At 53.1% G+C, this 25,040-nt stretch overlaps 1 protein-coding gene across 1 annotated transcript; it reads right to left on the reverse strand.

The window, feature by feature from the left end:
• Positions 1-690: 690 nt before the first annotated feature.
• On the reverse strand, positions 691-15,004 carry NAA40 (N(alpha)-acetyltransferase 40, NatD catalytic subunit). Its single transcript, XM_027531825.1, has 8 exons — positions 14,835-15,004; positions 8,609-8,704; positions 7,554-7,606; positions 4,550-4,645; positions 4,319-4,477; positions 4,120-4,203; positions 3,536-3,613; positions 691-3,287 (listed from the first exon to the last, which is right to left on the reverse strand). The coding sequence occupies exons 1-8, from the start codon at positions 14,838-14,840 to the stop codon at positions 3,146-3,148; spliced, it is 714 nt and encodes a 237-aa protein (XP_027387626.1). The 5' UTR covers positions 14,841-15,004; the 3' UTR covers positions 691-3,145.
• Positions 15,005-25,040: the final 10,036 nt, after the last annotated feature.

The raw sequence follows: 25,040 nt of genomic DNA on the forward strand, positions 1-25,040 counted from the left end.
TCTCCACCTTCCGGCAGAGGGGACCGCCGGGCAGCAACACAAGGAGGCTGGCCCTCAGCGTCCATGGGAAGCGCTCTGAGCCCTGGCTCCCAGCCCACTTCCTGCCCCTGCTCCCTGGGTCAGGCTTCAGTGGGAGTCCGCCCGGGAGAAGCTGCACAGCTCGTCTGTCACACTCAAGAGGCCTGGGCCTCCCCCAGCTCGTAACTCTCCTGCCCTGTCAGGCCTGATGTGAGTTACTCTTCCTTTGGGCCTGTTTTTCTGAGTGAAGGGGGACCGGAATCTTTTTAAGAAACGAAGAATATTCTGAGTACCCCAGTTAAGTCAAAGAAACACCGACGCGCTCTTCAACTCCCACACAAATGTTCTGGAATTTACGTTTGCCTGCAGACCTTAAATGTCACGACACTTGGCCTGGGACTCTCTCCAGCGTGCAGAGAAGGCACCTTCCAGAAGACCTTTGACCTCTGCCCTGGGCTTCTGAGAAGTGGCACAAACATGCATTCGGTGGTCTCAGTTTCCACAACTGGCTCCTCACCTCCAACGCCCTGAGGTTTTCCCCGCCCGAGGCTTCCGTCACAGGAGGAGGTGTGGGGCCATCACAGCTACGTGCCCGAGGGTTTAGATCCAATGCTGGATGTTCTGAGCCCTTGCTGCCATGGCACCTCAGCATCAGGAAGCCATCCCAGCAGCTGAACAAAGTGTCTTTTATTTGTGACACACAAATACAGCCAATGCAAAAAAAGATCACTTTTCCCTTTGATTCCAGTGATAACAAGTTGCTAAAGAAAAAAATATATATATATCAAGAAGGCATTTTATCTCCAAAGTTTCCTCTAAAAAAGACAAAACAAAACAAAACCCAGGAAGGGTTAAAAAGAACCACACACGTCATGTACATATCTGACATCAATGAAAATAACCTGAAATAGAGAGAAAAACAACTAAAAAACAAATCTCAAATTAATATTTTTTAACATGCCCCAAACAAACCACCAGGGACAGGGGAGCCTGGTGGGCTGCCATCTATGGGGTCGCACAGAGTCAGACACGACTGAAGCGACTTGGCAGCAGTAGACAACAAACCAAAAAGCCTGGTACAAGACCTGCTGTTTCTTAAAACCAAGACCTTGGGGAAATGGAGACTGATGGCTGAGAACTGAACAGGCTCAATGGCAGCAACAGGGTGACCTACAAGCCTCAGGCTGTGCCTCCCTGCCCAGCCTGACCCCCATCCCCAGCAGCCTGTGGGTGGCGGCAGAGGCGGCTGGACAGGCACGGCTCACACCAGTGTCCGTTGACAAATGGGGCTCAGTGCCAGGTGTCCAGTGAAGGGAAAGACATGGACGCTTCACTCCCTTTATATGGGATTTACACTGGAGTCCCTCTGGGGCCCCGTGAGTGGGAGGTTATCAGAAAGCCATGATCTAAAATGATGAGTATTTATCATTCTGTGTCCTTTGACAGACAGCAGGGATCAAAGAAAAAGCTCTTCCTAAATATGCTTCCGTTGCTCCATGATTCCTGGAAGGAACCCTCTAATGTCCTCCCAGCAATGAAAACCCTCCCCTTTGGGTAAAAACTGCTGGGAGCCAGCCGAGTGGGGCAAAGGTGGGTTTGCTCCAGTGTGAAGGTGCAGGGTCCTCTCCAAGGGAGTGCCATGTCCACAGCTGGCCAGTCAAGAGCATCGCAGAGCACTCAGCGGGGAGGCTGTGTGCCCCGGCCCCGCACACGTGGGAGCCTGGGAGAAGCCAGAGCAGCTTCAGGGAGACGGGCCTGCACAGGCAGCCTGAGTCAGGGCAGGGGCTGGGGTGTGAGTGGACTGAGGTCAGAAGCACTGACCAACCTCCTGGGAGCAACACTCTGCAGGCAGGACCTTTGGGATGCTCTGGAAGGCAGAGCTCCAGGTTGTCCCAGGGGAGGCAGCAGGTGCTTTTTCCTGGATAAGGATTTGGTCATTCTCTTCCCTGGAAGGGGAGTAAGGTCTGGGGATGAGGGGTAGCCTGAGCTCTGACCCCATGCCCTGTCTACCCGAGAGGAGAGGAAGGGGCTTCCCCGCCCACCTGCCACCACCGGTGACACCAGGGAGAGGGGCAGCTGTGGGGCTGCCTCCCGTGCTGCCGGCCAGGGTGGGCCTCCTTAAGGGAGCAGGGGCCAGGCTCGGGGGTGCAGGCAGGAGGCCTGCTGCTGGCTGGGGGCTCTCCGAAGGCCAGGGGGCAGGGGTGATGGTGGTGGGGAAGGAGACCCACCCTCAGAGAGCTAACAGCACCAAGATATGAGAGGAAACGGCATTAAATATGGCAGGAACGAGGGGCCTTAAGGGGGAAGACAAGGGGCTCCCTGATGTTATTTCCCCCTTGAGAGTCAGAACGGAGCAGGGGCAGGCGAGAGGCAGAGGGAGGCAGCGAGAGAGGACGGAGACGAGCAGGCCGGGCTCCAGCTCTTTCCTATGAGTAAAAACTTCGGGTCACCACCTTGAGATCATGGGGCCAAGCTCGGGATGCAGCTTGGTCAGAAGTCAGAGAAGCCGTGGTCCCCGCACAGGCCCCACTGACGCTGCTTCCCGGCCCCTCGGCACCTTGCTGACAACCATGGGCTCCCAGAGCCGGCTGGTCCCTGGGACAACTCCACTCTAACTGCGGATCCACAAAGGCACAGCCAGGAAGAGTGCCCTTGCTTCCCGGGGTTGTGACACAAAAGACCTTCCGGGGTCTCCGTTGAGCGTCCCCTCCACTGAATGGGAGGAATCACTCTGAAGCCTTTCTCAGCACAAGATCCTACACCGAGTCCATTCCTCTTTGGGAACCAGCCAGACCCTGACCTAGGGCTCCAGGATTTTCACGAAGCTGGGAACAAACACTCCATTCGTCCAGCTGTGTGTGTGGCGGGGAGGGGGCTTGTCAGGAATCCGGCGGCAGGGAGGTCGCAGAGCCCCACGCCCAGGGCCGAGTGAGAAGGCAGCCACTGTGAGAGGACACGCCGGGTGCCCGGCTCCTCGCTGCTCCTCCCGGCAGCCTGCCCTTCCAGGGGAAAGCAGGGGGGGCAGGCAGACCATCTCTCCCCAGGGTCGGGGCTGAGGAGGCCGCCTGGTGAGTGGCGTGAGACCGGGGAGAGGACAGGCCTTGGAGAGCGCGTTCCGGCTTCAGACTCAGTGGCAGCAGCCGCCACAGTGCCCGCCTGAATGGGAGTGCTGGCTGTCCCCAAACTTGGTCCTCCGGCTCAGGATCTCATAGGAGCAGTCCTCCCCACAGCAACCGGACATGCTTGGGGAAGAGTCATCGATTTCAAATCTGCAGGCAGGCAGGAGGAAAGGGTCGGTGGGGGGCGGTGGACTGCCTTCCACTCCAGGAGTCAGGGCTCAGGAGCAGGGCAAGGGACCAAGCTGAAGGCGCGCCCACACCATCTCCCCCAGCCCCTGCCCCCTGGACCTCAGGCCCAGGAGCTCCGTGTCAGGACGAGGGGGGCCAGGACAGGGAAAAAGACACGGGCCGGCAGCTTCCGCTGCCCAGGGGGTCCCCCACCAGGCCCAGCTCCTTACTGCAGCGCTTCTCTGAAGAACTGGTAGGCGCCATGATTGTGCTTAAATACCGTTAACATAACTTTCTTCATCTGTGTGCTGAGAAGGAAGCAGAGAGAACCTTCCAGAAGGAGAAACAGGTGCTAAATCGCACGTATTCTCTCCTGTCTCCGCCTGCTGTCTCCCGTTTGCTCCTGGGAGTGCTCCTGAGCCCCGCTCGGCAGTCTCACTGCCACCCTGAGACAAGGCTGCTCCCCACCTGACTGGCTTCTCCTCCGCGTCCCAGTGGAGACGCACAGAACAGGCACTTGGGGGTGCTTGTTGCCCTGGGCCCACTGCACCAAATGTGGAGTCACGGCAGGGCAGGGAGGTTCTAGATACCCTTCTTCCAGAACATTCCTGTGAGCCTTGTCCCCACCTCCCTTCCCAGACATACAGCAGAGGCAGCTCCTCCCAAGAGCGACACACACACACACACACACACACACACACACAAGGCCTTCCTGTTGGCCATGAGCTGCAGAATCTGTATGAGGAGCTCACACACACACGCTCACACACACACGCACGCTTGCACACACACACACACACCGCCCCCTCCCTACCTGTTGGCCATGAGCTGCAGAATCTGTATGAGGAACTTCCCCAGGCCTTTCCGCCGCACCTTGCTCTCCAGCTGCACCTCGTAGCTTGGGGAGGAAAGCAGGGTGAGCCTGGAGGGGCCCTGAGGCCCGGCCCAGGCCCAGACACCCGCGTGGCCTCTGCCTCCTCCCCGGCGCCCACCCCCCGCGCCGCGGCCCCTACCAGTACAGGACTTCATCACCACACTCCACGTCAAACCGGAAGTGAGAGAAGGCGACGGGCACTGATCGGTTTTCCCACGCGATGAGGTACCAGGCTCGGTCGTCCGTCATCTCCTCGCGCTTCTCTCGGTCCTTCCAGCCCCACTCGCTCTGCTCGTACCTGGGAGACAGCAGCAGTCAGGACAGGGGCTCTGCAGAGCACAGCCAGCCCCTCCCGCCCAGGCGTGCTCACATGGTCCGCATGTTGGTCTTGGTCAGGTCGAAGGCCCAGTCCACAGTGGCTGGCTCCAGGCCGGACACTCGCTTACACTCGATGGAGACGTTCAACCTACAAGAGGAAAGGAGGCGTGTGGAGCGAGCGCCAGGCCCAGCGCCACCCGCTGCCTGGGCAGCCTGACGATGAGGCGCGCCTGGTCTCAGTTCATCTACAGGCAAAAGCTGAGCCTGGACGTGACTTCAGAAGGTGCCTGTGAAGGAACCAAGCCGTTCAGGCTGAGATTAACAACTGTCATCACCAGCCTACCACCATCCTGACCACAAGCCCTGCTTCCTGCTGCCCTCCCCCCCATCCCCCACACCGTCCTTATCAGACTCAGCACTCTGTCAACTCCTGCCCCTCTCGGCTACCTCTTTGCTCTCTCTGCCCATTCTTCTGTACATTGTTATAAACACCCAAGTCTTCTCTGTTCCTTTAGTTCCTGCCCTGAGGCATTTTTCCTGTTGCTTTCATTTCTGAATCAAGTCCTCACTGGGCATCCATGGGAGCCCTTCATTCTTATCTTCCAATCTCGCCTGCGAAAGTGGCTGGATGACCTCAGGCCCTTCAGGAAGACCGCAGCCCCCATCCCTGAGGAGTCCTGCCTGTTGCCTCCTCTGAGGACACAGGGATGCTCTCAGCTGATCAAACAGAATGCATCAGGGTTCAGGTTCTCCCCAAGTTCTGCTTCCCTAAACTAATGAATGAGGCATTAAGGTATCAATCTATTTTTTTTTTGGCCATGCCATGCAGCTTGCAGGACCCTAGTTCCTCGACCAGGGCCTGAACACAGGCCACAGTAGTCAAAGCTCCGAGTCCCAACCACCAGACTGCCAGGGAATTCCCTCGATCTGCTATTTACTTTTAAATGACTTAAGTAAATTACAGTTAAATTCTTTGGCAAACTGAAATCACATTCTTGAGGAAGCGGCACATTCTGAAAGGACTGACTTGACTCCTCGGAGGACATCTCCCCTGGAAGCCACCGTCACCCCTGCTGACTGGCACACTGTACGAGCTATATGTGTGCTCGGCCATGTGAATACAGGACTCCTGGCTCTGAAGAGTCTGCTTTCTTTGTACTACTGGCCATGTAGCGGTCAGAAATGACCCAACACAGCACTGCATCTGTCTTAGCTATCAATTTTCTGAAGGCCGGTTGGAGAGTATAGATTCTCCACTAATCTGACTTATTTAAGTACATGAAAGTGCAGTCTTAGCCACACAAATCACACACAATTCCAGGCACCAAATGAGCCCAGAGTCAACTGGCAGTGCCCGCTTCAGACCTGGTCCATGTTTCTGGAAGTCATGAGAATGTGGAGCGGGAACACTGAGATCACAGTAAGGAATCTCTGTTGTTGTTTTCAGTCACTAAGTTGTATCTGATTCTTTGCAATCTCACAGACTGCAGCACTCCAGGTTCCTCTGTCCTTCACTATCTCCCAGAGTTTGCTCAAATTTATATCCATTGAGCCGGTGACGCTATCTAACCGTCTCATCTTCATCGCCCCCCTTTCTTCCTGCCTTCAATATTTCCCAGCATCAGAGTCTTTTCCAATGAGTGGGCTCTTAGTATCAGGTGGCCAGAGTACTGGAGTTTCACCTTCAGCTCAGTCCTTCCAATGAATATTCAGGGTGGATCTCCTTTAGGACTGAGTGGTTTGATCTCTTTGCAGTCCAAGAGATTCTTGAGTCTTCTCCAGCACCACAATTTGAGAGCATCAATTCTTCTGTGCTCAGCTTTCTTTATGGTCCAACTCTCACATTTGTACATGACTACTGGAAAAAACCATAGCTTTGACTATACAGACCTTTGACTGTATCACTTTGGCAAAGTGATATCTCTGCTTTTTAATGCACTGTCTAGGTTTGTCATAGCTAAACTATGTCAAAGGACTTCCTGGAATCTGAATGATGATGCAGCTTCGAGAGGAGCTGTAACGCATCTGATCACAGACAGGAAGAACACGTTAACGTGATACTATGAAACTCAGACACAGCCACGCAAGGCAAACGCAGCATTACCTGCTAGAGTCTCTCCTTCGTAATTCATGCGTTTACATTTGTCTTATCTCATTCTCTAGAATGAATACTGACACCAGCTCCTACTTACAATGCTGGATATAGTCTCTGTGATCCTTAAAACCACCCTGCAAGTTTGGCATCATCACTCCATTTAACCGATAAAAAATAAGGCTCAAAGAGTATGTCAACTTAACCAAATATGGTTAATAAGAAGCATCATTATGATTCAAACCCATGGTGATGATTCTGTAAAATCACAGCCCCTATTTTTCCCTGAGCCAACAGCATCTCTGGTACCTATTTTATAAACCAAAGCAAGAGAAAGGGGAGGGGAGCTTTAATCCAGAATCGGCAGTGAGCTGGATTAGGGAAAAGAACAGGAGTAATAACAGCTCACACGGGTCCAGCCTTAGTGTGTTCCAGGCACTAACACTGCATGCAATCCTTCTGATGACTCTGTGGGCAAAGCACCCATTTCGAAAATTTAGACACAGCGAAGGCAAGGCATTTGTTCAGGGTCACAAAGCCCTAAGAGGCTTTTAACCATTATACTATATACTCAGGGAAAGAGCGCTCGACTGAGACTGAAAAGCCCCTCAGCTGCCAGGGAGAAGCTCCACAAGCTCAGACTCTCATTTAGCCTCTCGGAGGCTTGGTTCTCTGCCTAAAACGAGGGGGTCAGCCCAGATGATTTCTCAGGTTTGTTTCCGCTCTGTGGTTCTCGGTCAGAGAGCACAGCAAGTCCCACACAGACGTCAGTCTGAGATCAGGCCACCTGTGCTCATCCGCAGACTCCTTTGTTACCCTAACGGAGGGGTCTGTATCAGCAGGATACTAGCCATCACTTCTGCTTTTTCACTAACAAAGAAAAAGGAAGTCTGAGGACACCTACTCTGGAAAGGTGAATTCCTAAAGAGCAAGGAGAGGACAGGTAGGAACGCTGAACACTCACCCATTCCGATCGTATTTCTTGAACACTGGGAAAGCCTCCAGTGGGTCTCCAAGCTGTGGAGGGAAAGAAGAGAGGAGTACGCAGCACAAGCGTGGGCCTGGCCGTCACCAGCTCCACCCTGCGTGGACCCACGTGGAGGCACAGCTCCCGGCCCAGGAGCAGCCCTCACACAGACGCGCCATCTGAAGTCACGTGTAGGGTGCAGGAAGAAGGGCCAACAAAGCTGTAGCTTCATTTGACAGGGAAGAAGAAACGTGCCTGCCTAATACGAAAACACTGGCCTCCGGGCCTAAAACCCGCTCGGTGCCCACCTGGCCCAAGAGAAGAGAGGTCCCCTGATCCACTCATGTCCTTCTACGAGGTCCTCAATTAACCTTCCCTGGTCAAAATCCAAGATGGACAATCATGTCCCTGGGCCACATCCTTGAAAGTATGACTGTTTACTGAGTGGACTAAAAGAAGAACAAAACCTGGAACGTGAACTGCAGCAGGAAGGGTGACCCAGTCTCTCCTGGTTCATGGGAAAGCTGAGCCGCCCCCAGTCAGGCCCCCCAGGTGCTCAGAATCATGGCTACTCCTCCCCTGACTGCGGCCCCTTGAAACCAGGCTGCTGCAACCCCCAGTGCATAGCACAACCTGTGGCACCTCCCAGGCAGGCAGTAATGTCTGAAGGCAAGAATGAGAAAACCATACCATATTTTACTAGGGAGGCTTCCTCCCCAAGATGCAAAACCCCAATAAAAACTTTTCCAGATGCTTTTCCAGTGGTAAGGAAACAGACCCACAAAGAGAAGCAGCCACTTTCTCTTGACTCCACACTTCCCTGCACGCCTGGGTCCATCCGCCTGGGTCCATCCCGAGTCCTCCTCACAACTCTCCCAGGCTCCCAACCAGGCTGGTCCAAAGCCCCACCCCGACCCCACCGCAGCAAGGAGGCAGCAGAGATGCGGATGTGTAGTAACTCCGTTCTGCCACAGGGTGGTGCCAAAAGAAGTCAAATTTAAAACCAGGCTGAAGTTCCAGGAGGAAGGGACTGGGAAAGAGGGGAGAGTTACCCTGTTGGCAGCGTCCACTTTGGCACAGACAGCATCCATGGCTGCTCGCTCCTCCAGCCGCTTCTGTTTCTTCTCCTTTGCTTTGCTCGACTTCCTCTGCAAAAGGGAAAAGCAGAGTGGGCTGGAAGGCCGTGACTAATGAAAGATGGGACTTGACTTTCCCTCTGGGGTCCCTAAGGGCCGGTCCCTGATTGGCATGCCTGGTCTCAGCAGCAGGAACTCAGGTCTGGCTGGAGACCTGAGCGTTTCCCAGTCATGAGACCGTGGGAGCATTGCTAGACTTCTCCACTTCCCCACCGGGAAGAGGACTGACCACGGGACCACTGGGTCACTGTGAGGACTCAGTGAGAGCACAGGGCAATACCTGAAGCAGAGCCCTGCACCTCAGCAGCTGCCTAATAAATATTCACTAGTTCATTCCCTCCTAAGGCAGGAACAAGTAATTTTAGACACATTCAGGGCAGGTTTCAGGAAGGCGATGGCATCTGAGGCAGCTGCTGATAGCTGCTCTTAAGTATAAACTTATTCAAAGCCTTTTCAGTGTCTTCAGGCTTCAAGAAACAAAGATCCGCTCTGGGGACAGCCTCCTGGGGAGGTGGGTCTCTTTCTAAGCGAGGCCTGGGGCACTCCAGCTTAAGGAGACAGAGCTGCTCCCAGAAATGGCTGTGCGGGCAAGGCCAGTGAGTGGCAGGCACACTTAACACCCAGTGACAAGGGCAGAATGAAGGGCCCCAAGGAGTTCACCTGGGGACAGAGGCCACACTGACACGTGGTCAGCAGAGCCAAGCTTCAGGGGAGGAGCAAAGGGAGGCTGTCCTTACACAGAGAAGCAAACCGCAAACCCCCCATACCTCCAAATGGAGCACGTCCCGTCTGCAGAGTCACATGAGGTTTTCTCAAGTGTACATGGACCTTCCCCTCTTACCCTGTGTAAAAACTGGTAGGCTTCCCTTGGGGTCCAGTGGTTGGGAGTCTGCCTGCCAGTACAGGGAAGGCGAGTTCCAGCCCTGCTGCGGCAGGATCCCATGTGCTGCGGAGCCCACAAGAGAAGCCACCGCCACGAGAGGAGGTCCTGCTCCCCGCAACTAGAAAGAGTCTGTGCACAATGACCCACCACCTCCAAAGAACGATCAAACAAACAAACTGGAAACACGGGGAAAAGAGCCCAAAGCTCAACAGACCTCGTCCAAAGCCTCTTTCTGCCCTGTACTCCCTGCAGGTCTTAGGACAAGCCACAGCCATTCTTGGAGCCTCCTTCCCTCAACTGATGAGCACGGCCCTGAATACCTCCTTTAAAGTATTAAGCCCGTGAGGGTTACTGTGGCCTGTGTTCAATAAACGACACTCCCCATTCTCACTCCCAAGGAGGGGCAGAGCAGCACAGGCACCTCCTGAATCACCCCACGGCACTGCGAAGACGGCTCAGCTTTTCACCAGCCACATGGCCTCGTCTGACCCCACCCCTCACTTCCTGACCTCACCAGTGAGACGTTTTGCTACTTCCAATTCCAGCATAGCTGGGACACAGCCCAGGAAAGGGTGAGCTGAAAAACCCAGCTGCTGGATAAACTCTACCCTCGGTTCCTCCAGGAATGACAGTGCCTAACTCCTGCACAAGCAAGCAGGAGGCGAGAGTTCAGATGCGAGGAGCTCACAGGGGTGGCTCTTCTACGTACAGCCCGCCCAGCACCGGCTGTGTGCCAGCTGCGGGCTGGGCACTGCAGGAAGCCAGGCTGGAGCCCCTTTTTTACCTCCCTGGAGGAAGGAACAAACAAGAGAGCAGACGGTCTTCCTGACGCTGGAATCTGGGGACAGAACTAGCCCTTCTCTACCACAGAGAGGTTTTAGGGCATCCATTTTTTTCCCCCTCTGGGAATCTGAGTTTCAAGACAACACTGAGAGATACACTCATCTTGCAGAACACTTTCACAAGAAGAAACTGAGGCTCAAAGGGATGTCGTGACTTGTTCAGAGTTCCCCAGGGAGCAAATGGCAAAGGGGAGACTAAATCCCAGGGCCTGGGCTGCAGATTTAGCATCTGTCCCCCCAGCCACGCTGTCTCCCACTGGGAGAGCCTACCCCTGCGGCCAAGACCTTCTCGGCTCTGTTTGGATAAGGTCAAGATGAGACCTTGGGAGCCCCCAAGGCAGCCGCTGAGTGACTTGTTCCTCATTACCCTTCTGGCGTGGTGGCAGCTGACATGACACGCCCACGCAGTACCACCTCAGACCCCACTTCCACACTGAGGTAGGGATAAAGAACAGGGAAACCTGCCACGGAAGATCCCAGGGCTGTGCGATGGGGCAGAAAGGACATGCGCTTTGGCGTCAAACAGGCCAGGGGACTGAGAAAGGAACTCCACCTCCAGGAAAATGGGGACTCAATGGCCGGCCTAACAGGACAGCTGCAAGGCTAGGCCAGAAGTCCACACACCTTCACTGTTGAGGCCAGCTCCCTGCCTTCACCCTGCACGCTAGCTCTCTCCCAGCGTGATACAGAGCTGAAGGATCGGAGGAGCTGCATGCGTGACGTCCAGGACCCAGAAGGCAATGAAATCTAGGTTCCCTCCATAGCGTCTCATTCTTAAGCACTAGAAGTAAGCAATTCCTAAGCACAAGCAGCAGGAGGGCCAGGTCTGGGCCTCCAGATTTATGGGCTCATTCACGCAGGGGAACAGGTGAGCCAGGCAGCTCTTGGAGCTTCAGGCCGCTGTGGCCCAAGGCTATGGATAAAGAAAGTGCCCCTTAAGCGCTTCGCTGCCTGCACACCAGGTATGAGACAGGCTACGGCCGGCTGGGCCAGACAGGCAGAGGCCCTCCCCCGAACTGAGCACATGCAAGGAAAAGTGGTCTCCTACTGTTCCAATTAGCTTTGTCCTGCCTTGTGGAGGTAAGACTATCCTGCGGGGACACAGGAAAAGTCTCCTAATTAAAATGGGAAATAAGCACAGTGAACAGTAAAGCTCCTTGTGGCTAAGTGTCTTTCCCAAGGGAGCTTTACATAATAAAGAGTGTGGGATTTTGAGTCAAGAGACCCAGATTTGATTCTCAGCTCTCCCACTTACTTAATAGCTGTGTGACTTTGGGCAAGTTATTTACTCTCTTTCCAACAAGTCACTCGGTTCCTCCGAACCTCACTTTCCTTATCAATCAGTTCAGTTTGGTTGCTCAGGTGTGTCCGACTCTTTGCAGCCCCATGGACTGCAGCACGCCAGGCCTCCCTGTCCATCACCAACTCCCAGAGTTTATCCATAAAACGGGGCTAAACTCCCAGAGTTTATCCATAAAACGGGGCTAACGATGCTTCTACCTCACAGGGCTGTTGCGATGGGAAAAGATGATACAATATACCAGATACAAAAATTCTTTAAGGATTTCTGTTCACAAGTACCTAGTAGCCATAAACACCTGCTGAATAAATCCTCCAAGATTCAAATCCAGGTCTGAACCCCAAAGTCCATGCTCCGTCCATCAATTAAACACAAATGATGCTTGCTGTAACAAACTGTGATGGAAGTGCTGTTTTCACATGCAGCTGTCAAACTCCTCCGCTTGCTATTTCTATCAAAGTAGTATCTCTCTGTCTCCTTTTTTTTGGCCACACCTTGCAGCTTGTGGGATCTTAATTCCCTGACCAGGGATTGAACCTGCACTCTTGGCAGTGAGAACACAGGCCTAGCCACTGGACCACCAGTAAGTCCCTCAAAGTGGCATCTCTTTGACTGCTGGTCGTAATAGTAGTTCTATGACTGTGAGGGGTCACAGAGTGAAATTAAAAAACACCAACATGGGGGCAGGAGGCATCTTTCAGAAAAAAGCCTTGGTACCCTTTAGGTTTTCAGTATCAAGGCTTCCACACGGAAACCAGAAAAAAACTTGTTTCTAGCAAAGAGAGTGAGTGAAAGTTGCTCAGTTGTGTCTGACTCTTTGTGACACCACAGACTATACAGTCCATGGAATTCTCCAGGCCAGAAGACTGGAGTGCATAGCCGTTCCTGTCTCCAGGGGATCTTCCTAACCCAGGAGTCAAACCAGGGTCTCCTGCATTGCAGGTGGATTCTTTGCCAGCTGAACTACCAGGGAAGCCCGAGACAGAGCTCTAAATTCTAATTCCTGAGACAACACGTGTGTGGCAGCAAGGGTGAGAGAACTCTGAAAACAACGGTGCTCCACCTGAGGCCACCCTCTCCCTCAGCCGGTGGCCAGACCATCATATGGAGCAAGGCGCTCTGCTGGAGGGTGATGAGTAGGAACCATGACCCTTCCCACATGAGGTGGGGAGTCCACAGCCTCCCACCCATAAAGAATGAGGATAATGAGAGGGTTCTGGCTCTGCTTCAGGGAGGAAAATTCAAGTCTCTCTTCTGTAGTGAGCTTTAGGCCGGAAGAGACCAACCAGGTAGGGGCTGTTCTGAGAAACACATCTGTAACGTATGAGTAATAAGATTGGGGCCCTAGAGGAAGCAGCAAGGATCTCAGGATCTCTGAGGCCTGCTGTTTCAACTCAACCAATGAGGAAGTGTTGAACCAGAATGGCATGTTATGCTTGTTGCTTTCTGCTCAGTCTGGAATGGCTGATGCTGGGCAGATCCACGAAGTAATACCAGGGACTCAAGATTTTATTCAGTTTCAACAGAAGATGGGGCCTGGGACCTTCCACTAAAATCTAGGTTAAATATGCCTAAGGCCTCTAGACTGGATTTTCTACACATGAAGCACACAGTATGCAAAAGTCCTTGCTGAAACACGATGAATAGGTTTTGACATGGATTACATAAAGTGCTCTGACACAGTAAGACAGCCATTTCTGTCTAACAAGTTGATTTATTCAGTCAATAACTATTTGAGTGGAGAGGATAAAAATCTAGGTTAATAACAGTAGGGACAAATCCAATGGGTTAAAAATAGCACACATCTATTTTCGAAAACTGAAGGCTGAGAAGGGGAAAATAACAACCCCTATTTAAGAGGCACCCATGTGACTATTTACATCTACTATCTCATTTAATCCTCACATCTGTCTCAAAGGGGAGGTATCATCCTCATCACACCCATGAGGAAATTCAAATCCACAAAGGCCAGGTCACTGGCACAACATCATGCTACCAGTCAGGGAAGATCAGGCTGGAACTGGAGTTTCTCTGGCTCCAAAGTGAAGACTCCCTAAAGGTGGTGGAAACTTCGTGTAAAAACTAAGATACGTGGTGCCAGGGAGGGCCAGTTACTTGTTCAGGAGAGTGACCGGTGCTGCTCTAACTAGGATTGCAGGAAGGTGAACTCACAGAAACACGCGAGTAACTTCTGCCCAACCTTCTATCAGCATATGCCCGGAAAAGGCATAAACTGCACCTCTAGACTGCCTTCTACCGAACAGGTGGTCACTATCCATCCGGGGCTGGGGCCATCACCAGGGCCCTTCCACCGCCCCCGGCTCACCTTCTGCACAGCTTCCCCATGCAAAACCACCTGCGGTGTGAATACCACCGCCTCCGGCTCACCTTCTGCACAGCTTCCCCACGCAAAACCACCAGCGGTGTGAATACCACTAGCAACCCAACTAATAAGACCCACTTAGGTGCATCTGGGAGGCCCCTAAAGGCAAGCCTCTGTCAATAAGGAAAAGAATGTTTTTGGAGCAAGAGGAACCTGGTGGAGACGTTCGAAAGAGACTGGGGAAATCAGCTTCGCCCAGTAGCGGGAAGCGCAGCGGCCGGGGATTCGAGAGCCCTGAGCCAGGGTCTGGCCCCCAGTCACTGTCTGTGACCTTGGCTGGGTGCCTCGTTTCCTCTGGGCCTCGGTTCCCTCCGAGCCACTGCAGGCCTGGGATATGGGAAGCCACGAAGCTAGTGACACCCGGGTGATGGGTGACCCCTGGGGGCGGGGGGATACCTAGGGACTGCTCGGGGATGGGGGCGGGTGGGCGCCAAGAAGATAACAGATCTTAGAGGAAGGCAGGGGCGGGCGCGACGCGAGAGGCCGGGGGCACCGTATGGGGTGGGGCCCGAAGAGGGGGCTCCCTAGGAGATTCCCAGGGCTGGGCCGGGCGTGGGGACACTTCGACTGAGGTAGTCGAGTCATGTGGGGGCTGGGAGGGGGGGTCACGTGAGGCCGGAGGGGGTCAGGGTCACGTGAGAGGGGGTTCAAGGAACAATGGGGGCGCAGGGGGGGTGGCAGGGGGAGCGGGGAGCCCTCCCAGCCCTGGCGTCTCCTCTCCCTGCCTCACTCACCCCCATGGCGACAACGGCGGCGGTGGCGCTCAGCTCCTCCTTCCCACACTTGCCGGCTGGGAGGCGGCAGTAGCGGCGACACTGGAGCGGCGGCCGGCCCCGTACTGCGCATGCGCCTCGCGGGCTCCCCAGCGCGCCCCGGAGGGAACCGCGCCGGCGCAGAGCCCCGCGAAAGGACGGGCGGGGGTAAGGCACGCAGGTGGAGAGCCTGGGAGGCGGGCCGAGGGGCTCGCACACCAGAAAGAGGCGGGAGACGCGGAGCAAGTGTCGCGCTAGGAATGACGTAAGCCAGGGCCCGCCCCCTTCTCTCCAGGCTGTGTCTGTAGCCATGGCAACGGCTTCACAGCCCGCGGGGAAGCGTGCTGCTGGGCAGCCGGGTAGGTGGCAAGGCCGCCCCTGCGCTTGCCTGTGCGTCTCCTCCGCCTGACCCGGTCATCCGCGGAGCAGCCACCTTCCCAGCTGACCAAACGCGTCAAGACCTCTGAAACACCTGCTCCTCCTCCAACCCTCGGGCATAGGAGAGGTGTTTGGAACATTTCCCACCTTCTAGATCGTGAACTCTTGAAATCCCTTTTCTAACCAGAGTCATTCATCCATCTAACTTTTTTTTTCTTTTTAATTCATCTGTGTAACTATCTTCTAACCATTCATTCATCCTCCATTCATTCGCTGTCTCAATAAACACTGACTAGGACCATACCGGAGAAGGCGATGGCACCCCACTCCAGTGCTCTTGCCTGGACAACCCCATGGACGGAGGAGCCAGGTGGGCTGCAGTCCATGGGTTCGCGAGGAGTCGGACACGACTGAGCAACTTCACTTTCACTTTTCACTTTCATGCCTTGGAGAAGGAAATGGCAACTCACTCCAGTGTCCTTGCCTGGAGACTCCCAGGGACGGGGGAGCCTGGTGGGCTGCTGTCTATGGGATCGCACAGAGTTGGACACAACTGAAGCGACGCAGCAGCAGCAGCAGCAGCAGCAGCAGCAGGACCATACCTGAGGGGGGCATGGCTACTCTCTCCAGTATTGCTGCCTAGAGAATCCCCATGGACAGAGAACCCTGGCCGGCTATGGTCCATGGGGTCACAAAGTGTCGGACATGACTGAGCAACTAGGCACAGCACAGGACCATACTAACGCTACGCGGAGCCCAGGGGACACAGAAAGAAACAACGTGCCGTCCCAGTCCAGAACTTACACTTCAGAGGGGAGGCGGGCATGTATACTGGGGAGTGGAAGGTGATGTGAAACAGACAGCTGGCATCCTGGACATCATTCATTTCAGTCTACCCCAGCAGACCAGTGTGACCCCCACTAGACCTGCGTCACCATCACCTGGGGAGCCTGCGCACTGTGCACGCCCTGGGCCCTACCCCAGAATCTCCAGGGGTGGAGGCAGAATATTCACTTCTAAGAGCTCCCCAGATAGGGTCGTACTCATGGAAATCAGAAAACCGCCACCCAAGACAAGCCTCATAGGCTTTCTCAGGTTTTACTCCTTGTCCTTCCCTCAGCACAGCACAGGGGTGGCCCCCAAACAGCCACTCAAGCAGCGTTTGTTGAGTGCCCATCATGTGCTAAGCACTGTTGCAGGCAGCAAAGAAAACAACAAACAGAAAAGGGACTGCCCTCATAGAAATTGTATTCTAGAAGGAAGAGGTAGATAATAAACTAAATGAATGAACCAGTAAAATACATATCATGTTGGATGATATACGTTATATGCAGGAAAATGAAACAGGAAGACAGATGTGAAAAGTCAAAATTTGTTTTTATTTTGTTTAATATTTATTTATTTGGCTGCATCAGGTCTTAGTTGTGGTCCACGGGATCTTTAGTTCTGACTTGCAAGATCTTTAGTTGCACCATTCGAACTCTTAGTGGAGGCATGTGGGATCAAGTTCGATGACCAGGGGTGGAACCTGAGCCCCCTGCATTGGGAGCACGGAGTCTTAGCCAGTGGACCAGCAGGGAAGTCTCCAGGTTTATAGTTTTAACTAAAACGTTCGGAGAAGGCAAACAAGAAGTGACATTTGAGTCAGGATCTGAAGGAGGGGAGGCAGAAAGTCCGGAGGCCGTCTAGGGGAAGGGCCTTCCAGGCTGGGGGTGCAGGTAGTCCAAAACTCCCCAGCAGGAGCACGATTGGAATGTCTGAGGAACTAACTACAAGGAGCACAACGGGCTGGAGCAAAGTGGGCCAGCGGGAGAAGGGTGGAAGTGAAAAATCAGACAAGTTAGAGGAGGATTCTTTAGGGCTTGTAGGGGTTTTTTTTTTAAGATAATTTTATTTATTTCTTTATTTTGGGCTATGCTGTCTTTTTGATTTTCAGGCTTTCCTCTAGTTGTGGCAAGCGGGGGCTACTCTCCAGTTGCAGTGCACCGGCTTCTCATTGCAGTGGCTTCTCTTGTTGCAGAGCATGGGCTCCAGGCACACAGGCTTCAGTAGTTGCGGTTCCCCGGCTCTAGCGCATAGGCTTGGTAGCTGTGCCGCATGGGTTTAGTTCTCTGAAGCATGTGGGAGCTTCCCAGATCAGGGATCAAACCTGTGTCGCCTGCATTGGCAGGCAGATAGATTCTTGACTGCTGAGCTACTAGGGACGCCCAGGCTTGTAGATTTTAAAACACTTTGGCTGGAATTCGAGTGAGCTATTAGAGAGTCTGAAAGGAGTAGAAGGCCTGGTATGTGCTCATAGGACCACCTGGCTGCTGGGTTGAGAAGAGTGTAGGGGCAAGGTCAACGGCAGGGCAGTGCAGAGGCCACTGCTGTAATCCATACGAGAGTGATGGTGCTGCCCCAGCTGAGTGGCAGTGGAGGTAGGAGAAGGGTTCAGGACATGGACGCATGTTAAAGGAAGATCCAAGGACTTCCCGATGGACTGGATATGGGGTGTGGGGGAAAGAGAAGACCCAAGACATCTTCAAGGTGTTTAGCTTGTGCTGTTGGGAAAATGGAGTGCCTTCCACTGAGATGCAGACAACTTGAAAGGAGGAAGGTGGGTGGGGAAGGGGAAGACCAGAACTTCAGTTTTGGCCACATCAGGTTTGAGATGTCTTTTTAGACATTCACAAGGAGATGTGGAGTAATCAGAGGCTGGAACTCAGGGGAGAGGTCCAGCCTGGAGATATCAATTTCAGCACGTCAGGTATGAATGGTATTTAAAGCTGGATGAAACTGGGTGAGACCATAGAGGGAATGTCAGTAAACTAGAATGAATAAATCTTAGGGCTGCATCCCATTCCTGGGTCAGAAAATCTGGTTTTTAGCACTCTAGGGACCAGAGACTAAGGGTGGAAGGAAGGGTGGTCAAGGTAGATAGAGGGGGTTTCTGAACTTGCCCTTGAAGGAGGAGGAGGTAAGGAGGTTTCTGGGGGAGGAAAGAGTATTTGCCAGCCAAGGACTCATGCAGGGGTGGGGCAAGGGGATCCACAGAGGGAGGAAGGGCAGAGTGCAACCCCCCAGCCTATTTTGGCTTCTCTGTCTCCTCACCCACATTGAACTTCATGGTCAGACTTCATGGTCAGCTCTTTCAGGGATCCCCGCCACCATGCTACCCCGTGCCCTGTCTCTTTGGCCACTCCTCATTCTTGGGTCCAACCGCCCCTAGGCTGCCGGAGATTGCTGGACACCAGACCAGGCCTGGGAGGTGGGCCCAGTAGTCCCTTGGGGAGGTGATATCACCTAGGCCCTCAGGAGGCCTGAGAAGGCCTGGTGCCCTATTCCCGCCCCACAGCAGTGTCCTTCTCCCTGGGGGCTGCCCCCAATTATAAGCTCTCTCCTGCTCAGAACTTCCTTGGTCTCCCTGGGTGGTGGACAGAGCCTGCTTTGGAATCAGACTGCCCTGGGTTTAAACATCCTCTCTGCTACTTCCATCCTTTGTGACTTTAGAAAGAAAGAAAAGAAAGAAAGTGAAGTCGCTCAGTCATGTCTGATTCTTTGCGATCCCATGGACTGTAGCCTACCACGCTCCTCCGTCCATGGGATTTTCCAGGCAAAAGTACTGGAGTGGGGTGTCATTGCCTTCTCCAGAGGATCTTCCCAACCCAGGGATCGAACCTGGGTCTCCCGCATTGTAGGCAGATGCTTTACCATCTGAGCTACCAGGGAAGTACAGTTGTACAACTTGAGAGTTGTGAGTTAAGTTTTATTTGGGTCAAAAACGAGGACTGCAGCCCTGGAGGCAGTATCTTAGATAGCTCTGAGAGACTGCTCCAAAGTGGCAGTGGGGGAAGGTCAATATACAAGGTTTTGGTGAAGGGGGAATCAATACCTTGAAGCACTCATTTTTCCAAAAGGTTTTTTGTTATTTATGAGGATCTGAGGTCACCATGAAAGGATTCAGTGCTTCTCTAAATATGAGCAGACTGCAAGGATTGAGATCATAAAATCTGTTCCTAAAAACATCCAACTATCTAAAGACCTGTCCCACCAGATTCCCTGGAGCACAGAGTGCCTCCCTCCACCCTGAACTCCCTCGGGGGTTGTTGAAGGTCAACAGCTAGAGCAGTACAGGGTTCAGTCTCTGTAGAGGTGTGTGTTCGTCGCTCAGTCCTGTCTGACTCTTTGCAACCGAACGGACTGTAGTCTGCCAGGCTTCTCTGTCCATGGAATTCTCCAGGCAAGAATACTGGCTGCTGCTGCTGCTGCTAATCAGCTTCAGTCGTGTCCGACTCTGTGCGACCCCAGAGACAGCAGCCCACCAGGCTCCACCGTCCCTGGGATTCTCCAGGCAAGAACACTAGAGTGGGTTGCCATTTCCTTCTCCAATGCATGAAAGTGAAAAGTGAAAGTGAAGTCACTCAGTCCTGTCCAACTCTAGCAACCCCACGGACTGCAGCCTACTAGGCTCCTCCGTCCATGGGATTTTCCAGGCAAGAGTACTGGAGTGAGAATACTGGAGTGGATTGCTATTCCCTTCTCCAGAGGAACTTCCCAACCCAGGGATCGAACCCTGGTCTCCTGCATCACAAGCAGATTCCTTACCATTTGAGCCACAGGGAATCTCTGTGGAGGTGGATGGCAAATACCTTTGTCCTTGGGTCATTGGCAATGCTCTTGGTAAGTGCCAATTGGTAGTCGACTTGTTTCCTTATTTATAAAGTGAGACCACCAACAGCAGTCATCTTCATCATCAACATCATTTTCCAGGGCTACTGGTGAGAATTAATGAGATTAAACAAGATGAGAGGTTGCAAGGCATCTGGCATGGCCTGGGGCAAGAGAGGACTCACCATAAAAGTCCATCTCTCCCACCCTCCTGCCCGTCACTGCCAAACCTCTGCCCCTAGGGACTAGGCTGTTGTCTAAGCTGCCTCGTTAGTCACGCCCTCCAGCTCTCACCAGGGAGCCTGGGCCACCTCCTCCACCCTCCTCTGACCTTCAGGATGGACACACTGTCTCCCAGGCCCTGCATCCCTTCCATCTCCTTCCTGGACTCCCCTTCCTCCCAAGACAGCCACTTGCCCTCCTCACTTCACAGCCCTCAACTGTCCCCAGCTATTCATTCACTCAGGTGCTTAGTGGAGGCTTGGGGGCTGCCTTAGACTGTAGTCTTCTATGCTGGGGAACAGCCTTGGAAGACAGCCCTGCCTGGGGGCGGCCGTCACAACCCCCACAGCCCAGTGGGAGTTGGATGGGCAGACCTTTGCACCTGGTGATCAGCTGGTCGAAGAGTTGTTGTTCAGTGTTCAGTTGCTAAGTCAAATCCAGCTCTTTGCAACTCCGAGGACTGCAGCACGCCAGGCTTCCCTGTCTTTCACTAACTCCCAGAGTTTACTCAAACTCATGTCCATTGAGATGGTGATTTCATCCAACCATCTCATCCTCTTTCACCTCCTTCTCCCCTTGCCCTCAATCTTTCCCAGCATCAAGGTCTTTCCCAATGAGTCAGCTCTTCGAATCAGTGGCCAAAGTACTGGAGCTTTAGCTTCAGCATCAGTCCTTCCAATGAATATTCAGGGTGGATTTCCTTTAGGATGGACTGGTTGGATCTCCCTGCTGTACAAGGGACTCTCAAGAGTCTTCTCCAACACCACAGTTCAAAAGCATCAATTCTTCGGCACTCAGCTTCTTTACGGTCCAAATTTCCCATCCCTACATGACTCCTGGGAAAACCATAGGTTTGACTATATGGACCTTTGTTGGCAAAGTGATGTCTACGCTGTCAAGGTTTGTCATAGCTTTTCTTCCAAGGAGCAAGTGTCTTTTAATTTCATGGCTACATTCTCCATCCACAGTGATTTTGGAGCCCAAGTCTATCACTGTTTCCATTTTTTCCCCCCATCTATTTACTGTGTCAAGGAGAATCCCTCATTTCCCAAAACGAACAACAACAACAAAAAATATATATATATATACCAGAAAAGAATCTGAAGGTGCTCCACCCTCCCTTCCAGGCCGCCTGAGAGCTGAGCCTCCTCCCCTCAGGGTCCTTCCCTTCAGTCACCCGTTCCTCCCCCAGCCCTCCTCAACCCTGCTCTCCTGCTCTCTGCCTCCCTCCACCCAAAAACCTTCGCAGAAAGTGGCCTTGCCTGTCTCCTCTCCTTACACTGCTCACTCTCCTCCTGTTACAGCCTGATTTCTGTTCCCGCCACCCCACGGAAGCCTCTCCCAGGGGATGTTTTCCAGCAGCCCTTCTATCTCCAAGCGACATGTCTCAGTCCTTATCTTTCTGGACGTCCAGGCAACATCTGGCGTATCCTTCACCCCCTCTCCTTGAAACACTCTTCTTTGGCATCTGTGACACCACACATCACCCTTTAAAAGCAAAAACGAACAGCTGGTGGGCCAGTGAAAGCCCTCGGAGATGGCGGTCTCCATGTTCGGCCAGGGTCCCCTTCCCCACCTTTGGAAACCCTCTTCTGGGGTGAGGAAATCACCCCGGGTCCCAGCTTGGAGGTAGGAAGGCTTCGCTCACTGCCCGCACTTCCGCCGGCCCGGCGCACTCCCTGGGTCTCCTGATCCTTGTTCTCCCCCATTGCACCCTGCCATCTCCTCTATAAGACGGTAGACTTCCTGCAGTTTGCAGGCTGGGCTTCTCTCCTCTGCTGCTGTCAGCGTTGCCAGATGCAATACGGGAGCAAACTTAAACTCACTCTGCATCTGAAATTCAGATTTCAGTGTGTTCCAGGTTTTCGCATGCTAAATTTGGCAACCTGAACTTGTGAACCTCTGGGACCCAGCTCAGTGCCTGATAGAGAGCAGGTGCTCAGTAAATGTTCATTGAAGGAATAATGGTGCAGTGCCGGTGGCAGGCACAGGCGCCGTGGGGCGCAAAGGAGAGATAGCAGGCTCCCTAGAGGTGACACATGAGCCAAAGCAGATGGAGCTACTAACTCATGGCATCAATCAGCCCCTCCATGGGGAGGCCTCCTTAGTGGGTTGAATGTGTGTGTGCTCAGCCGCTCAGCCGCTCAGTCGTGTCTGACTCTTTGCGACCCCATGGACTGTAGCCTGCCATGCTCCTCTGTCCCTGGGATTCTCCAGGCAAGAATACTGGAGTAAGTTGCCATTTCCTACTCCAAGGGATCTTCCCCGGCCCAGGGATGGAATCCGCACCTCCTGCGTCTCTTGCATTGTCAGGCGGGTTCTTTACCACCTCGCCACCTGGGAATCAAAGTGCGTTGAATAACGTCCCCAAAGATGTATCCAAGTCCGCTCCTAGTGCCTGTGAACGTGACCCATTTGGAAATAGGATGTTTTCAGATGTAATGTAGTTAAGGATCTCAGGATGAGATCATCCCGCATTTAGGGTTGGCTCTAAATCCAAGGACTGGTGTCCTTACAACAGAAAAGAGAGGAAGATTTGAGGCACACGTACAGAGGGAAGATGCCCATATGAAGACAGAAGCAGAGAGTGGTAGGAAGCAGCTACAAGCCAAAGACACCAGGGGTTTCCAGGAGTCATCAGAAGCTGGAAGAGAGGTATGGAATGGATTCCCTCTCAGAGCTTCTAGGAGGAACCAACCGAGCCAACACCCTGATTTTGGACTTTTGGCCAAAAACCTTTTTCAAGTTTTAAATTTATTTCTTATTTATTTACTTATGGCTGTGTTGCATCTTTGCTGCTGCGCCCTGGCTTTCCCTAGTTGCGATGAGCAGGGCCCACTCTCCAGCTGAGGTACAGGGGCTTCTCTTGTTGCTGAGCATGGGCTTCAGTAGTTGTGGCCCACGGGCTTAATTACTCTGCAGCACGTGGAATCCTCCTGGACCAGGGATCGAATTTGTGTCTCCTGCATTGGCAGGCAGACTCCTAACCACTGCACCACCAGGGGAGTCCCTGGCCAAAATCAATTGCTAGTGTTTCAAGCCATCCAGTTTGTGGTATGTGGGACACAGATGTACTCTCAAGGCTCCATCTTTCCCAGATTCAATCTGTAAGACTCTTCCTTCACAACCCTTTGCCCCCAGAATCCTTTCTAGTACCAGATCTCTTATCCTGCCAGGCACTCTGATGGCCCTGGTGATCATTAGTAGCAGTAGTGTTAATAGCTCTGTTGTGTCCAACTCTTTGCAGCCCCATCCACGACTTTCACCCACTAGGCTCCTGTGTCCATGGGATTTTCCAGGCAAGAATGCTGGAGTGGGTAGCCATTCTCTTCTCCAGGGGATCTTCCCAACCCAAGGATCGAATCCAGGTCTCCTTCATTCCAGGCAGATTCTTAATTTGAGAGCCACCAGGGAAGCCCCTGGTGATCATTACTTTCTCGTATTCATATCCTTACATAGGCCTCTCCAACGCTGAACTTCTGCAGTGACACTGTGTCATTCCTAAGACCAGGTTATGAAACTCAAGACCAAGCTTCTGCCTTGGCCTCTTGCATGGCTCCGTCTGGGGAAGCCAATCGCCATGCTGTCAGGATGCTCATGGAGCATGGAGGTGAGGAACTGACGCTTCTCACCAACAGCCAACTCTCAGCTGCTGGGCAAGTGAGTGGGCCACCCTGAAGAGGACTGTTCCATACAGAAGACTGATGTCCAGCCAACCTCTCGGTAGCAACCCCGTGGGAGACCCAGAGCCAAAACCACCCAGTGCAGTCAGTCACTCCTGAGGTTCTGACTCCAGAAGCTTTGGGTCACTTGTTACGAAGCACTATTGTGGCCTAACCAATACAAGGCTGTTAAATGTCATGCTTGTCACTCCTAACTTTGAGGTCCCCAGGCTCCACCCTTGGCATTAGAAGTCAACTGCTACTGCTAAGTCAATTCAGTCGTGTCCAACTCTGTGCGACCCCATAGACGGTGGCCCACCAGGCTCCCCCGTCCCTGGGATTCTCCAGGCAAGAACACTGGAGTGGGTTGCCATTTCCTTCTCCAAAGCATGAACGTGAAAAGTGAAAGTGAAGTCGTTCAGTCGTGTCCGACTCTTAGTGACCCCATGGACTGTAGCCCACCAGGCTCCTCCATCCATGGGATTTTTCAGGCAAGAGTACTGGAGTGGGGTGCCATTGCCTTCTCCATTAGAAGTCAACAGGAGGCAACAACTGGTAGCTAGATTTAAGGCTGGGAGAGGGCCAGGCAGTCATCAAGTCTATTCCACTTTGATAGTCAAAGAGGCCAAGGCCAGAGAGGGGTGTACAGGTGGAAAGGGGGTGAGACGTCCTGACTTGGAGGCCCACAGCTGCTTCAGGTCTGTGTCGACACCTTGGAGCCCAGAGGCCATTGCCCCATGTAGCAGTTCCCCAGGGCTGCTGTAATAAGGCACTCCAGACTGGGTGGTTGAAATAACAGAAGTTTATTGTCTCACCGTTCTGGAGGCCAGAAGTCCAAAATCAAGGTGTTGGCAGGGTTCATTCCTTCTTTTTAAAGTAAAAAAAGAGATTTATTTAATTATTTGGCTGTGCTGGGTCTTTGTTAAGGCATGTGGACTCAGTTGCTGCATGTGGGATCCAGTTCCCTGACCGAGGATTGTACCCGAGCCCCATGCATTGAGAGTGTGGAGCCTTAAACACTGGACCACCAAGGAAGTCCCTGGGTTAGCTGGTTCCTTCTGAGGACTGTGGTGTGAGCAGGAGATGTCCAGGCCTCTCTCGCTTGTAGATGGCCATCTTCGTGATCACATGCTGTTCCTATATGTGGCTATCTGTTCCAAATTCCCCATTCTTAACAAGGACACCAGTCATCTTGAATTAGGGCCCACCCTGTTGACCTCATTTTAATTTTTATCCATAATTTTATTATTTTACTTACTTTAATAAATCTTTTCCA

Source organism: Bos indicus x Bos taurus, chromosome 29 (genome assembly GCF_003369695.1).
Source record: "Bos indicus x Bos taurus breed Angus x Brahman F1 hybrid chromosome 29, Bos_hybrid_MaternalHap_v2.0, whole genome shotgun sequence".
In the NCBI taxonomy this organism is placed as follows: Eukaryota; Metazoa; Chordata; class Mammalia; order Artiodactyla; family Bovidae; genus Bos; species Bos indicus x Bos taurus.